General features: G+C 44.9%; 1 gene segment (V, D, J or C); it reads right to left on the bottom strand.

Moving 5' to 3' along the window:
- Nucleotides 1-5,373: 5,373 nt before the first annotated feature.
- Nucleotides 5,374-16,153, bottom strand: LOC119961225. The segment is given in 4 exon segments: nt 5,374-5,390; nt 14,455-14,763; nt 15,398-15,709; nt 15,922-16,153. Coding segments are annotated over 4 exon segments (870 nt in total).
- Between the last annotated feature and the right edge of the window lie 1,027 nt (nt 16,154-17,180).

Below are 17,180 nucleotides of genomic sequence, written 5' to 3'. Positions count from 1 at the left end.
TAAATTAACATAAACAATACCCCCCCCCCCCCCGGCGGTTCCCGCTGCTGCTGACCTAGTTCCCTATCGTTGAGCCAGAAAGTCGAGGAAAGGCTGCCACCACCTAAAGAACCCTTGTACCGACCCCCTCAGGGCGAATTTGACCTTCTCCAGCTTAATGAATCCCGCCAGGTCATTGATCCAGGTCTCCACGCTTCGGGGTCTTGCATCTTTCCATTGCAACAAGATCCTCCGCCGGGCTACTAGGGACGCAAAGGCCAAAACACCGGACTCTTTCACCTCCTGCACTCTCGGCTCCACCCCAACCCCAAATATCGCGGGTCCCCAGTCTGGCTTGACCCTGGACCCTACCACACTCGACACCGTCCTCGCCACCCCCTGGCAGAATTCCCCCAGTGCCAGGCATGCCCAAAACATATGGGCATGGTTCGCTGGGCTCCCCAAACACCTAATGCACCTGTCCTCACCCCCAAATACCTGCTCATCCTCATCCCGGACATATGAGCCCTGTGCAGTACCTTGAACTGGATGAGGCTAAGCCTCGCACATGAAGAGGAGGAGTTCACCCTCTCCAGGGCGTTCGCCCATGTCCCCTCCTCAATCTGCTCCCCCAGCTCCACTTCCCACTTAGCCTTCAGCTCCTCTACCGACGCCTCCTCCACCTCCTGCATAACCTGGTAGATGTCAGACACCTTCCCATCCCCGACCCACACCCCCGAAAGCACCCTATCCCTTACCCCCCCGCGGGGGCAGCAAAGGGAACCCCTCCACCTGCCGCCTAGCAAACACCTTGACCTGAAGGTACCTGAACATATTCCCCGGGGGGAGCTCAAACTTCTCCTCCAGCTCACCCAGGCTCGCAAACCTCCCGTCAATGAACAGGTCTCCCAACTTCCTTATCTGAGCCTGGACTCTTGTACACCCCCGATTCTTATTACTCCGCCTGGTTTTAAGTTCCCTCGGCCCCAAGCACTGAATTCCCTCCGTAAACCTCCCCGTCTCCACCTCACTTACCTCCTTTAAGATTCTCTTCAAAACTCACCTCTTTGACTAAGTTTTTGGTCACCTGTCCTAATATCTCCTTATGTGTCTCAATTTGTTTTATAATAATAGTAAGCTTTATTATTCTCACAAATGGGCTTACATTAACACTGCAATGAATTTACTGTGAAAAGCCCCCATTCGCCACATTCCGGTGCCTGTTCGGGTAGGACTGAGGGAGAAGCACGTCTTTCACAACATGTGGAGCACCCGGAGGAAACCCAGACAGTCACGGGGGGACTATGCAGACTCTGCACAGACAGTGAGCCATGCGGGGAATCGAACCTGGGACCCTGACGCTGTGAAGCAAGAATGCTAACCAATGTGGTGATTGATGGCAGCTCTGGACGATTAGGTTGAGAGGGGCTGGACTGCAGGGCCGAGCGCGAGCGGCTGATCCTCCAACTAATCGGAGTGAATGGGAGGGGGGGGGGGGGGGGGAGGCTGAGCCCCGGTCTCCCACGTGAGTTTGAGCAGTAGCGATGATATCTCAAGATTCAGGCGGTCATATTGCAGCTACAGACACACCAGTGAGTTCACTCTGATCAGAGACCATTTCAATGTTCTGACTGTGAGAAGAGCTTTAAAAGAAAACAGGATCTGATGACACACCAGCGAGTTCGCACAGGGGAGAGGCCATTCACCTGCTCTGTGTGTGGGAAGAGATTCATCTCACCGCCTGAGACACCAGTAAGTTCACACTGGAGAGAGGCCGTTCATCAGCTCTGTGTGTGGGAAGGGATTTACTGGTTCACCCCACTTTCTGATACATGAGGGAATTCACACTGGGGAGAGACCCTTCACTTGCTCCATGTGTGGGAAGGGATTCACTCATCCTAGCTTACTGTGCATCACCTTGTTCCCACTTTTAAATGTTCTGACTGTGAGAAGAGCTTTAAGAGCACAAAGGATCTTCTGAGACACCAACAAGTTCACACTGGGGAGAGGTCATTCACCTGCTCCATGTGTGGGAAGAGATTTGCTCTGGTATCCAATCTGCTGAGACATCAGCGAATTCACAACTCACTGCAGGTGTTGGATTCTGCTGCCATTGTTGCTGTTTATCCCCTGCAGACTGAGCCATTGGCATTCTGTTAATAAGGAGGCTGGAGTGGGCACTTAGAAAATCTCATTGCAATCCGGCTGAGTGGCATTGCTTTGTGCAAGGGAAATCATGTTTGACCAATTTATTGGAGCTCTTGAGGAAGTAATAAGCAATGTGGATAAACGGGGACCTGTGAATGTGATGTGTAGATTTTCAGAAGGTATTTGACAAGGTTCCACATAAAAGTTTATATACAAAGTAACAGCTCTGTGTATCGGGCAACATATTAGCATGAATCGGGGATTGGTTGCTAACAGGAAAGAGAGAGGAGGGATAAACAAGTCATTTTTGGGTTGGCAAGATGTTACCTGTGGAGTATCACATAGATCAGTGCAGGGACTTCAACGATTTATACACTATTTTCATTACTTGCATGACAGGACCAAAGTATAGTTGTTAAATTTGTTGATGACACAAAGATATACAGGAAAGTAATTTGCGAATGACCAGAATAAGCCTACAAAGGGTTCAGACAGGTTATGTGAGTGGGCCCAATTTGGCAGATGGAACATAATGTGGGGAAATGTGAACTTGTCTACTTTGGCAGGAAGAATCGAAAAGCAGCCAATTATTTAAATGGAGAGAGATTGCAGATGTCTGAGGCACAGAGGGATCTGGCTGATATGGCACATGAATCAGGAACAGTTAGTCTGCAGATACAGTAAGTGATTAGGAAGGTAAAGGGAATGTTGTTCTTTATTGCAAGGGGAAAGTAGAGATGTTTTACTGCAGGTGTACAGGGTCTTGTTGAGACCACATCCAGAGCACGGTGTACAGTTTGGGGCTCCTTTTTTAAGAAAGGACATCATTGCATTAGAAGCCGTTCAGAGAAGGTTCCTTGACTGATTCCTGGATGAGGGGGTTATCTGATCAGAAAAGCTTAGACAGGTTGCACCAACAGGAATTCAGAAGAAGGAGAGGCAGAGTTGGCAGGAGGTGGACTGGCGGAGAAGATTAGCAGGAAAGACGGTTGATCAGCAACGGCAGACATTTCTGAAAATAGTTCACGACTCGCAACAAAAATATATCCCAGTGAGGAAGAAGGATCCTTGGAAAGGGATAAATCAACCATGGTTAACTAAGGAAGTTAAGGAAACCATTAAACACAAAGACAAAACATATAATGTGGCAAAGTTTAGTGGTAAGCCAGAGGATTGGGAAAGTTTTTTTAAAAACACAAAAGATGAGCGAAAAAGAGGGAGAAGATGAACTATGATGGTCACCTGGAAATTAATATAAAAATAGCCAGCAAGAGTTTCCTTAAATTCATAGAAATGAAGAGAGAGATCAAAGTGCTTTTATTGGTAGAGGAATTGAGTTTCGGAGCCATGCGGTCATGTTGCAGTTGTACAAAACTCTAGTGCCGCATTTGGAGTATTGCGTGCAGTTCTGGTCGCCACATTATAGGAAGGATGTGGAAGCATTGGAAAGGGTACAGAGGAGATTTACAAGGATGTTGCCTGGTATGGAGGGAAGATCATATGAGGAAAGGCTGAAGGACTTGAGGCCGTTTTCATTAGAGAGAAGAAGGTTAAGAGGTGACTTAATTGAGGCATACAAGATGATCAGAGGATTAGATAGGGTGGACATTGAGAGCCTTTTCCTCGAATGGTGATGTCCAGCACGAGGGTACATAGCTTTAAATTGAGGGGAGATAGATATAGGACAGATGTCAGAGGTAGGTTCTTTACTCAGAGAGTAGTAAGGGCGTGGAATGCCCTGCCTGCAACAGTAGTGGACTCGCCAACACTGAGGGCATTCAAATGGTCATTGGATAGGCATATGGACGATAAGGGAATAGTGTAGATGGGCTTTAGAGGGGTTTCACAGGATGGCGCAACATCGAGGGCCGAAGGGCCTATACTGCGCTGTAATGTTCTATGTTCTATGAACATAGGCCTCAGAGAGAATGAGACTGCGGAAATAATAATGGTGAGCTCGGAAATGGCAGAGGAGTTAAATAAAAACTGTGTGTCAGTCTTCACAGTAGAAGACAGAAATAGCATTCGAAAGTGCTTGTTCAGTGAATTGGACATTGTGAATTCTCCCTCCATGTACTGGAACAGGTGCTGGAGTATGATGACTAGGGGATTTTCAGATTAACTTCATTGAAGTGTTAATGCACACCCAGTAGTGACACTAATAAAGGTTATTATTAAATTATTATTAAAATACGAAATAATCAAAGGCAAAAGGGAGAGGGATCAAATACAATAACTAACACTAGAGAAAACGTCCTCTTGATACCAATAGGACAAAAGGCTGATTAGACCTTGTGTTGCATCTCAGATTGTTGAAGGAGGTACTTACAGACGTAGTCGATGACCTGGTCAAAATCAGGCAAAGTCTTGGAGGATTGCAAAACTGCCAATGTAACACCTTTACTTCATAACGGAGGGCGATAAAGAGCAAGTAACTATAGGCCAATTAGCTTAACATTTGTCACTATGAAAACGCTGAGAATCCATTAAAAAGGATGGAATAGTAGAGCATTTCGAAAAGCACACTATAGCCAAGCAGAGTCAGCATGGCTTCATGAAGGCGAAATTATGTGTGACATATTTGTTAGAATTCAGAGCTGACTGTATCTTTGCCCGGACCGGCTGTTTGATGGCGCAGTGGCTCGTGCACAGAACGGCCTTGAGTTCAGAAACATTCCAGACAAGACTAGTGAGATTTTTCTCTGATAAAGGGGAGAAAACTGTATAATAGTGGGAAAGGAGTGGAGCAGATGGACCTGAATAAAGGAGCACAGAAAAGCCTTATTTTCTCAATTTTCCATTCATTACGTATTAAAAGTTCAGAAAAAATATTAGAGAAATTTTTATTTTGATATTAACAAAAGGGAACATAACGATTGAGGGTCACACTGAAAACAGAAGACATGCCCTCTGAGCTGCCAAATGTATGTACAACTGTGACAGTCACAAGAAAGAGAAAACAGGAGCTCAACATAAAGGGAAGGCAACAGTTATATAAGGAACGAGATAAGTTACTTATTTAGACATGAGATTTCGGGGAATTATTAGCGACAGTTATATTACAGCCATAATTATCTCGTACATTTTAAACTGAAAACAGAAATACAGTCCACGATTCTCTCAGTTATAGATACAGAATAAAAAACTGAGAGAATTTTACTGTTAGAGACAAGAAGAGGAGATATTGTATTTGTGTCACACAGAGATCATAATAAACAGCTGAGGAAAATCTACAGCATCCGAAAGTCAACCGATCACTCGATCTGTAAAAGAGAGAGAAAATAATGAAGCAGATGTTTATGATTTGGGACATTAATGTTGGCGGTTTTAATCAATAAAACATTTAGAGATGTTTTAAACGGCTTCTGTCAGTTTGATGTGTGAGTGGATTGAATCTTCTCACCTTCACCAGAGTGACTGCAGCGCTGTAGGAAATGCTCAGGAAGAACAGGGTGATGAATGTGGAAGCGGTTGTCCAGATGTTCCCGTTATCATCCTCATCGTCTTCAGTCCAGGTGTGGTCTGTGGTATCTATGGGGATAGAGCCGAATAAATATAATCAGATTGCTTATTAATCCAGGATATATTGTTAATATTCTCATTTCAATTCCTTGAGTTGATAATTCATTCTCTGATATATTTGTCATTGCATCGCGACCATTGAGTTCCTGACTATCAGCAACCGATCTCTGTACCTATACCAACAGCTGTTCTTCCTTTACATTCCTCATACAATCCCCATCCGAAAGGATGACAACTTTTCTTCAGAATCAGCTGATCAGCTGAATAATTTCACATGATCTGTGATTGGAGAATATTATGATGGATATTGAGGGAGGTTCACTGAGATCCTTATTTGTAAACTGTGAATGTTGCTTTTTAAGATCTCGGATGTGAGTTCCCATCTTGTTTGTTTACTTCTGAAGGAAACACTTGGCACGCCATTGACTTCAACCGTTCCTCAGTAAGAACATTGTTACATTGTGTTTGTCGGATCTTTATGTAATAGGGACACTTGTAGGGAATGTCCAGTTAATCGTAGGCTTGAATTTTACTTTGCCTCACGCTTGTGTTCTTTCTTTAGTATTTGTGTCTGTGTGGATGCGGATCTTCTGTACTGCTTTAATCTTCTGTTGTGTGTCCAGACAACTGTGTTAGTTCACTGTGTGTTCATGTGTCAATGAGTATTGATCTGTGTATTTGTGTGCCAGCATCTGTGTGTACATTTTGTTCATCTTCTGTCAATGCGTACATATGAGTGTATTGTTGTTGTGTGTTTATGTGTTGAAGTTTATGTTTATATTCTAATATCTGTGTTAACATGTCCATGCTTCCCTGCCTACTAATATGTGTGTTAATGTGTCTTTTTGTGTTCCACATGCATGTCAGTTTCTTCATGTTTGTATCTGCATAAATGTGTCTGCATGTGTGTGTGTGCGGCTGTGCGTGTGTGTTTGTTAACCGTATATCTCATCATGCAATCATCATCATGGAATCCCTGCACTGCAGAAGGAGGCCATTCGGCCCATCGTGTCTGCACTGACCCTCCGAAAGAGCACCATACATTGGCGTATACCCCCGCCCTATACACATAACCTCAGAACCCAACCTTACCTTTTGAACATTAAGGGGAAATTTACCATGTACAATTCATCTAACCTCACATCTTTGGACTGTGGGGGAAACGGGAGAACACGGAGGAAACCAACGCTGACACGGGGAGAATGTGTAAACTCCGCACAGACAATCACCCAAGGACGGAATTCGACCCGGGTCCCTGGTGCTATGTGGCAACATTGCTCTTTATGCGTTGATGGTTGTTTATAACGATTGACGTGGCCCTGTGTATTTGTGGTAGCATGTATACGAGTCTGCTAATATGTGTCTGTGTGTGCCGATAAGTGTATTAATGGGGATGATTGTGTTTGTCTTAATTGCTACATTTCTGTCATCGTGAATTTGTGCGAAAGTGCATGTTATTGGTTACATTTGTGTTTCTTTTACTTTAATACAAAAGTACCTCATTAATTTTTTTCCAATTAACGGGCAATTTAGCCTGGCCAATCCACCTGCCCTGCACATATTTGGGCTGTGCCACACAGACGCGGGGAGAATGTGTAAACTCCACACGGACAGTGACCCGGGGCTGGGATCGAACACGGATCCTTGACCCCGTAAGGCAACAGTGCTAACCACTGCGCCAGAGCACCCCTACCTTTGACTTTCATGTCCTTCTCAGTCTGCTTAGAACATAGAACAGTGAACAGTGCAGCACCGTACAGGCCCTTTGACCCACAATGTTGTGCCGACCATTTATCGTAACCTAAGATCAACCGAACCTACACCCCTTCAATTTACTGCTGTCCAAGTGCCTGTCCAAGAGTCGCTTAAATCTCCAAAATGACTCTGAGTCCACCACCTCCGCTGGTAGTGCATTCCACGCACCCACCACTCTCTGCGTAAATAAACTACCTGTGGCATCTCCCCTCCACCTCCCTCTAATCTCCTTAAAATTATGTCCCCTCACAACAGCCATTTCCGCCTTCGGGAAAAGTCTCTGGCGATCCATTCTATCCATGCATGTCATCACCTTGTACACCTCTATCAAGTCACCTCTCTTCCTTCTTTGTTCCAGTGAAAAAAGCCTTAGCTCCCTCAACCTTTCTTCATCAGACATGCCCTCCAGTCCAGGCTGCATTCTAGTAAATCTCCTCTGCACTCTCTCCAAAGCATCCACATTCTTCCTATAATGTGGCGATCAAAACTGGACACAATATTTCAAGTGTGGTTTTATAAAGCTGCAGAAAAACCTTGCGGATCTTAAACTCAATCCCCCTGTTAATTAAAGCCAACACAACATACGCCTTCTTAACAACTCTGTTAACCTGGGTGGCAACTTTGAGGGATCTATGTACTTGGACCCCAACTTGGAAGTTCCTCCACACTTCCAAAAATCCTGCCTTTAACCCTGTATTCAGTATTAAAATTCGACCTTCCAAAATGAATCTCTTCACATTTATCCAGGTTGAACTCCATCTGCCACTTCTCAGCCCAGCTCTGCATCCTGTCAATGTCCTGTTGTAATCTGCAACAGCCCTCAACACTATCAACAACTCCATCAACCTTCAGGTCATCGGCAGACTTACTGACCGACCCTTCCACTTCCTCATCCAAGTCATTTACAAGAACCACAATGTGCAGAGGTCCCAGAACAGATCCATGCGGGACACGACTGGTCACCGACATCCAGGTGGAATACCTTCCATCCACTACCACCCACTGTATTCTATTGGCCAGCCAATTCTGTATCCAGACAGCCAAATTTCCCTGTATCCCATGCCTCCTGACATTCTGAATGAGCCTATCATGTGGAACCTTATCAAATGCCTTAATGAAATCCATATACACCACATCCACTGCTCGACCTTCATCAATGTGTCTCGTCACAACCTCAAAGAATTGAATGAGGCTTGTGAGGCATGACCTCAATGGGGTCAATAGGGGCGGGTTTAGCTCACTGGGCTAAATCGCTGGCTTTTAAAGCAGACCAAGCAGGCCAGCAGCATGGTTCGATTCCCGTACCAGCCTCCCCGGACAGGCGCCGGAATGTGGCGACTAGGGGCTTTTCACAGTAACTTCATTGAAGCCTACTTGTGACAATAAGCGATTTTCATTTTCATGACCTGCCCTCACAATGCCATCTTGATGATCTTTAATCAAACTATGATGTTCTAAATAATCATAAATCCCATCTCTCAGAATCCATTCCAGTTTTTTGCTCACCACAGATGTAAGACGGACTTGTGTGTAATTCCCAGGGATTTTCCTATTCCCTTTCTTGAACAGGGGAACAACATTCGCCTCAGTCCAATCATCCTGTATTACTCCAGTGCAGAGTGAGGACGCAAAGATCATCGCCAACGGCGCATCAATCTCTCCCTCGCTTCCCGTAGTAACTTTGGATATGTTCCGTCTGGCCCAGGGGACTTATCTATGCTTTTCAAAATTTCCAGCACATCCTGCTTGTCTGGCTTTATATGTTTATGTTTTCACCTTTGTATATCTGTGTATTCATGAGGGTGTACGTGCATATTCGTGTGCTTGCTTGTGTGTGTATTTGTGTATGTGTGTGTGCGCGCACGTGTGTGTGTTTATACTTGTGCTTTTTGTGTTTGTGTGTATGTTATATAAGAACATAAGAACTAGGAGCAGGAGTAGGCCATCTGGCCCCTCGAGCCTGCTCCACCATTCAATGAGATCATGGCTGATCTTTTGTGGACTCAGCTCCACTTTCCTGCCCGAACACCAGAACCCTTAATTCCTTTATTCTTCAAAAACTATCTATCTTTACCTTAAAAACATGTAATGAAGGAGCCTCAACTGCTTCACTGGGCAAGGAATTCCATAGATTCACAACCCTTTGGGTGAAGAAGTTCCTCCTAAACCCAGTTTTAAATCTACGTCCCCTTATTTTGAGGCTATGCCCCCTAGTTCTGCTTTCACCCACCAGTGGAAACAACCTGCCCTCATCTATCCTATCTATTCCCTTCATAATTTTATATGTTTCTATAAAATGCCCCCTCATCCTTCTAAATTCCAACGAGTACAGTCCCAGTCTACTCAACCTCTCCTCGTAATCCAACCCGTTCAGATCTGGGATTAACCTAGTGAATCTCCTCGGCACACCCTCCAGTGCCAGTATGTCCTTTCTCAAGTAAGGAGACCAAAACTGAACACAATACTCCAGGTGTGGCCTCACTAACACCTTATACAATTGCAGCATAACCTCCCTAATCTTATGTTTGCACATGTTAAGCACTGCATAGGGTCAACTCCACCTCCACATGCGCAAGGCTCAGCCTGACGCAACTAAAAGTGGTACATAGAGCCCACTTAATGAGAAACCGTATGAGCAGGTTCTTCCCGGAGGTGGAGGACAGATGTGAACGGTGCCAAAGAGGCCCGGCCAACCACGCCCACATGTTCTGGTCTTGCCCCAGACTTGTGGATTACTGGACAGCCTTCTTCGAGGTTATGTCCAAAGTGGTGGGGGTGAGGGTGGAACCGTGCCCGATAGTGGCGGTCTTCGGGGTTTCAGACCAGCCAGATCTATTCCTGGGGAGGAGGGCGGACGCCCTTGCCTTTGCCTCCCTGATCGCTCGCCGTAGAATCCTGTTTGGCTGGCGGTCAGCAGCACCGCCCAGAGCTGCAGACTGGCTGTCCGACCTCTCGGAATCTCTCCAAATGGAGAAAATCAAATTCGCCATCCGAGGGTCAGACGGCGGCTTCCATAGAACGTGGGAGCCATTCATGCAACTGTTCTGGGACCTGTTTGTGGCCAACGTACAAAAGGAAGAATAGTCGGGTGGCCAAGAACCAGGGGAAAATGGACGGGAATCGGGGGAAGGTAGCGGGGGGGGGGGGGGGGAGGGGGGGGGGGGGGTTACGGGTTCGTTATGGGGGTTTGATTGCAAGCTAAGGCCCAAAACCAAACTATAAATAAATGCCTATAAACATGTGCCTCGGCCATATTGGGGAATGTAAAATATGTGTGCTGGCTAAAGGGGGCAGCCACAATTGTTGTTATAAAGATGCTTACCTGTAAATATACATGTTAAATTTTTGTGTTTTCTTTTTATCTCTCTAATAATTTGTAACTTGTCATATATAAAACATGAAAACTCAATAAAAAACATTTATAAAAAAAATGTTTGCGTCTGTTTTCGTGTTTCGATGTGCCAGGGTTTATGCTAACGCATGGGGTTCGATGTGTGTGTGTATTTGTGTGTGTGCGCGAGTGTATGTCTGTGGGTGTATGTACGTGTGCATGTATGCGTAGTGTTTGTGTCTGTTTATCTGTGTGTCTGTGAATTTGTATCAGCTCCCTATAGCTTTGCCAGTTCTGGGTATTGTGCCTGCCAATGTAGAATATGTTGGACTGTGCATCTGTTTTGTGCAAGGTGACCTAATGCAAAAATACATTGAGGTGCTTCAGGAGAGAACCGTGGAAACCCAGGGACAACCCAATCACCAGTTTGGATGATGGGGAATCATCCTTGACATACGGATAAGAGGGAAAAAGAGTGCTTAAAAAGTTCAAATTATGTTGCACAAATTGATATCTTAAGAATATCTTAAACATGATCGTCTTTTAAAACCTTCAGCCAGTAATCTGCAAGCCGTCTTGCAATGTCAGTCCATAGAGTAGATATCCGTCCACTCCCAAACTCCATGCTTGTGGAATGTGAGGATAGTAAGTTATTTTCTTCTTCTCTCTGGTCAGCTACGCAAATTCCCTTTGGGTTCCCCTGTTGTGCACTTGGAGATACAGTAGTGACCTTACTCCTCGTATGGTGGTCGGGAGCGTGGAGGTGAAATAGGTTAATCGCTCTTTGTGGGGGAGACAGGATAAAGTGGGTTAATATCTGCCCCACCCCCTCTTTTGGGAAGTGTGGGTACAGTGGTTAACTAATGCTCTTCATCTCTTTTTGGTGCAAGTGGCAGTCCAGTGGGTTAAGTAATGTCCCTCCTCTCTTTGTTGTGGTAGTGGGGTACAGTGGGTTAACTATTTCGCTTTCCAGTGGGCGCTACAGTGGCATTGTGGTTAGCACCGTTGCCTCGCGGCGCAGTGGAACTCGGATCGATCGCGGCCCCAGATCACTGTCCGTGTGGGGTTTGCACATTCTCCCCGTATCTGCGTGCGTATCACCCCAACAGCCCAAAGATGTTCAGGGTAGGCGGATTGGCCACGCTAAATTGCCCCTCAATTGGAAGAAAAATGATTGGGAACTGAAACAAAAAAAAAACGATTTCGCTTTCCCGTCCCTTTGACGGGGGATTGTTGGTCCATGTTTGTGTGAAACCGTCAATTCAGGTCCCAGTGGGTGTGATGCAGCAACTGACATCAATCTTAAAGGGATGGACAATCTGAGAATTAGGAACACTGAGATCTCAATGCCATGAGTCTGTTCGTCTGAAATGGGAATTATCCGATTTCTCCTCAGCGGGAGGAAAGTCGAAGACGATATTATGCTGAATCCTGGAATGACTGAGTTTAAATTAGACTCTAACACAGGGTGTATCTGCGAGTGCGGGTTTTACAACTCGTTGGTCAGAGACCTGTAGAAATCTGGGTCTCATTAAACAAATCTAACATCAGCAAACCGGAAGCACCATTAATTAAGCGGTTGTGTATTTAAATCACAATTGTAGGGGGGAAATAAACCTTTATTATTATTTATTGATGTTTGAAATGTGATAGATTCTCATTGACATGAATTAACGGTGTCCATCAGAGCGAGGGAAATGTTCACAAAACTGGGTTTACCGCTGGATTTATCAACCGTTCTGTTGATGATCTTCAAGGGGATGGCTTCATGTCCCACCACACAGGAGTAAGAAGCGCCGCTGGCCCACTCCTCCGCTGCAATGGATAACAGGCTGTACATGAAGAAGGAGCTATTGCCGTTCTCCGCCATCACCTCGGTGTTCTTGTAGTTCCCGGGATTCACCGGCTTGTCATTGACGGTCCACTTGACGAAGATCTCTCGGGGGGAGAAACCTCTCACTAAGCAGCTGAGGGAGACGAATCTCTGAGCGGAGACGTCTTCAGCCGAGGGCCGGAGGACAGAGACGGACGGTTCCCGCGGATTGGGATCTGCAGAAAATGTACAATAAATATCAATAAAATGGAGAATTCCGGAGACAATGGAACCGCGGGTTAGATGTGGGAGAAATGTGTTTTGTGTTGGATTTTGAAGGTTTCCATTTTCCACTTTGGGATCTGTCCGGTTTCCCAGCTCGGAGCAGAGGTGGACACAATAATGTTTCCTGAAAATGTACGGCTTTGGGACTGGAAAGTTGCACAAAGCAAACAGCAGGGAAACAGGCCATTCAGCCCAACTGTCCTGTGCTGGTGTAGAAGCTCCACACCTGGCTCCCCTCCCCCCGCACCTTACTCCCACAGGATTGTAACACTGCCAATCTTATTCAAAAAGGAGGGTGAAGAAAACAGCTAACTATAGACCAGTGACCTTAACATCTGTCAGTGGGAAACCATTAGAGTCCATTAGAACGGATGTAATAGTCTGACAAATTTATTATATTTTTTGAGGTGGTGAGGAGCAGGCAAGAGAAATGGGAAACAATAGATTTGATATGCATGAATTCCAAAACAGCGTTTGATAAGTGACTATTATTGCCAAGTTTGCGGATGACACAAATTGGTAGGAAGGCAAGTGGTGAGGATAACACAGATAATCTACAGAGGGACAGAGACAGGTTAAGTGACTTGGCGGATGGAATATAACGTCGGAAAATGTGAGACTGAACAGTTTCATAGGAGGAACAAAATAGTTCAATTTTATTTAGATGGAGAAAGACTGCAGAGAACTGCAGCACAAATAGATTTGGGGGGGATCTCACACATAAATCACAAAGATCTAGCATGCAAGTTCTGAAGGTAATAGGGAAGTCAAATTGAATGTTGACCTTTATTTTAAAGGAAAGGAATATAAAAATAGGAACGTTTTGCTAAAACTAACAGTACACTAGTTAGACCACACCTGATTTACTTTGAACAGTTTTGGTGCCCTTATCTAATGAAGGCATACTGATTTGGGAAGCAGTTCAGAGAATCTTCATGATGTTGAGCCCGGGTATGGAGGGATTTTATTATGAGGAGGGGTTGAGTAGATTGGGCGTGCACTCACTGGGGATTAGAATAATTCAGGGAACCTAATCAGACATAAAAGATCCTCAGCAGGTTTGACAGGGTAGATACTGAGTGGTTGCTTTCCTTGTGGCAGAGTCTAGAACCAGAGGGTACAATCTCAAAGTAAGGGGTCGCCCAGTTAAGACAAATAAGAGGAGGAATTTCTTCTCGCAGAGGATAGTGAACCTGAGGAAATCTTTAACAGAGATAAGATGTGGGAATTGGGTCGTAAAGTATGTTTAAAGCTGAGATGTACAGATTTCTAATGAGTAAATAAATTAAGGGATGAGGGGTTACCGCGAGAAAGTAGAATTGAGGATTATATCAGATCAGTCATGCTCTCACTGAAAGCCGGGCAGCCTCGATGGGCCCAATGGCCTCAGTCTGCTCTTACGTCTTCTAGTCGATGGTCTTTCTCTATCAAAACCCAATATCACCGCCTTCAATTCACTGTTCATTCATCTGCATATCAATTCCCCCCATAAGGTCTAGAGGCCAAGAGTATTTAGTTAGTGGAAATCCGAATAGACCAGAAATACACTGAATATTCACCGTTGCGCTGTCACTTGGAATGGACACAATGGCTCACTTATTGCTCCAATCTCTCCACTCACCTATTTTCTTACGCATGGAATTTCTTAAAGGAGTTGGCAGGTCCTGATGGCTCGCCACACAGTCAAACACAGCCCCACTCAGCCAGGCTTGTGTGGAGATGTTTAATTTGCTGACCACGCTCTCAGTATCTGCCCCAGGCTGGTCGGCAATCTCTGATTTCAGCGGCTTCTTCGCTTCACTCCAGGACACGTTGACTCCATAGGGAGCATTCGAAATGACGCAGGTTAAGGTTACAGTCGCCTCCAGTAAGACCTGTTCTATTGGCGGTGGCAGTATTGTTACTGAGGCATCAGTGCAAGGGGAAAGATCTGTGATTGAAAAAAGTGGAAATCAACCCAAGTTTCAGCTTCAGAATCAGGACAGCAGGATTCAGCCTTCACTCTCTAAATGGGAATAAATCAACTTAGAAATATCAATCTCAAACGATCGCTCTTAATCGTCTATACACAATGGCAAACCAGTTTGATTTGTGAAAACTATTCTCATTGTGAAATACAGTCAGCCACGATATCATTCTAACGAATCAGTATTGCAGCATTCCCAATACAAATATTCCAGTCCTGATCTCAGAAACCTAATGCCGAAGGCTGATTTAAAAATAGGTTGGATGAACTTTCCAACACTTTACCCGGAGTTGTTATCAGTAAAGGGTTCCAGACACCCACTGCCTCTCAAATATAATCAGCTGTCTCAGGATAATGCTGACATCAAGTCCACCTCACTCACTAAATGGCTTAAAAGTAGAGGAAATATTCTTTGCTCTTCTTATAACATCCTGAATGTTGAGCAATCCTAATGCAGCTCTTACATCAGAATGAAACACAAACTACATGGCAGTATATTAGAAGTTGTTCTGTGCTTTATACTAACTTCAACAAATTCCTGATATTGATCTACATCCGAGTTCAGGATGATTTATTGTTTCCTGTTTGTGTCTCTTACCAGATGCGATGATGTTGTGATTTTGGGTGACCTCTCGATGAATGACCTGGCAGGTATAGACCGCTTTGCTGAACCATTCCCCAGCGGAGACGGTCAGCCGACTGCTCACCGAGAAGTTCCCGTTCACTTCACAGGCGGGAGAGGTGACAATTCCTGAACCCATGGGTTGTCCATTCTTCAGCCACTTCACCGTCATTGACTTTGGACGGAAATGGATGATTGAACAGACGATGATTGCAAATTTCTGTCTTATGATTTTGTCACGGAAACTCACGGTGAGGAGAACATTTGGAGTGTTGACAGGTGGAGGGCCTTCAAGAAGCACAAGTTAGACATTTCTTACAGACGAAATTGAGAATAAATCAAACAACCTCATACTTAAAAAGCTATTTAGCGGTCAGTAGACACTAACCTGGAATTTCGTGGGATCAAGACAATGCAGATTAGTATTAGTGTGTTCTAACCAAGACCCTATACAAGGGAATCATAACTGTTCTATTTGTCACAGTTTCTACAACACTTACATGTCATTTCCATGCTCTTGTCTGAGCCGCTATGTCGAACCTCACAGCTGATGTTGCTGCATCCCCCCTCTGACTCGGTGATGATTAACTGGCTGCTCAGGGTGTAGGTTCCCTTCTTGTTTCTCACTGACGGGTATTTCTGAACTCCGTTGGTGATCAGCTGCCCATCTTTCTTCCAGGTAAGGCTGGTGATTTCTGGGGAGTAGTCCATCGCCAAACAGCCGTAGGTCATGGAGCCATTGGTGTTGTGTTGCTGACAGGAGGAGACCAGGCTGTAGAGAGTGGGCGGAGACGGTGTTGCTGGGAGAGAATGGCCCATTCAACAAGTTAGACTCTGTTATTTGTGATTTTTCAGTAACCAAACATTTCAAAATTTGACCGGGAAAATTAAATTATCCTAAAATATTCTAATTAAATCCCACAGCCAGATTTAAGCTTCTATTAGTTCCATAATTTTGGAATCACCACCTGTTTGTTCTCTCTTTAGAAACTCACATCTATTTTTCCGTCTCTATCACTTCACAACAAATAAAATGCAATTTCACTTGAATGACGCACCATTCGTTGGATTAATAGAGAAGAGCAGGCAATTTACTGCATTATTTGTGCCACAATTTATTTCTGAAACAACAGCACTTAGTGATAAAGAAGGTTCTCTTCATTTATATCTTGCAGTTTTACAAATTGCTCATGTTCAAACTGACCGATGCCACCTCCTCTCCTTTCACTACCATTCATCTCACAGCGAATAGTGACTTGGCTTCAAAAATCCCTCGAATGAATATTTACGTAATGAACATGAAACCCCAAATTTGCGTAGTGTTCAAGATATTCTGTAATCTGTAATCCTGGTTTCGTGTACTTCAATACAGTAGCAGGAATCGTCCACTGGGTCCCACGAGCCTCCTCCGCAATTTATTAAGATCGTGGCTCAGCTGATTGTAGTGTTATTTCGACATTCTGCCTTCTCCCGATAACCAGCTCACTGCGCTTTCCAGCTGCCACCAGTTTCGCCAAGACGTCTTGTAGCATCATCTGAATCTATTCACTTTTCCTGCATTTGCCACTGGTCCTCTGCATTGCTCCCCAACTCTGCCATTTTTCAGGCTCTCTGCACTTTCCTCAGCCTCTCTGCACTTTTCTCAGGTAGAACATAGAACATAGAACAGTACAGCACAGAACAGGCCCTTCGGCCCTCAATGTTGTGCCGAGCCATGATCACCCCACTCAAACCCACGTATCCACCCTATACCTGTAGC

This window comes from Scyliorhinus canicula, unplaced genomic scaffold (genome assembly GCF_902713615.1).
Source record: "Scyliorhinus canicula unplaced genomic scaffold, sScyCan1.1, whole genome shotgun sequence".
Classification (NCBI taxonomy): Eukaryota; Metazoa; Chordata; class Chondrichthyes; order Carcharhiniformes; family Scyliorhinidae; genus Scyliorhinus; species Scyliorhinus canicula.
This window is presented reverse-complemented; position numbering and strand designations above follow the sequence as displayed.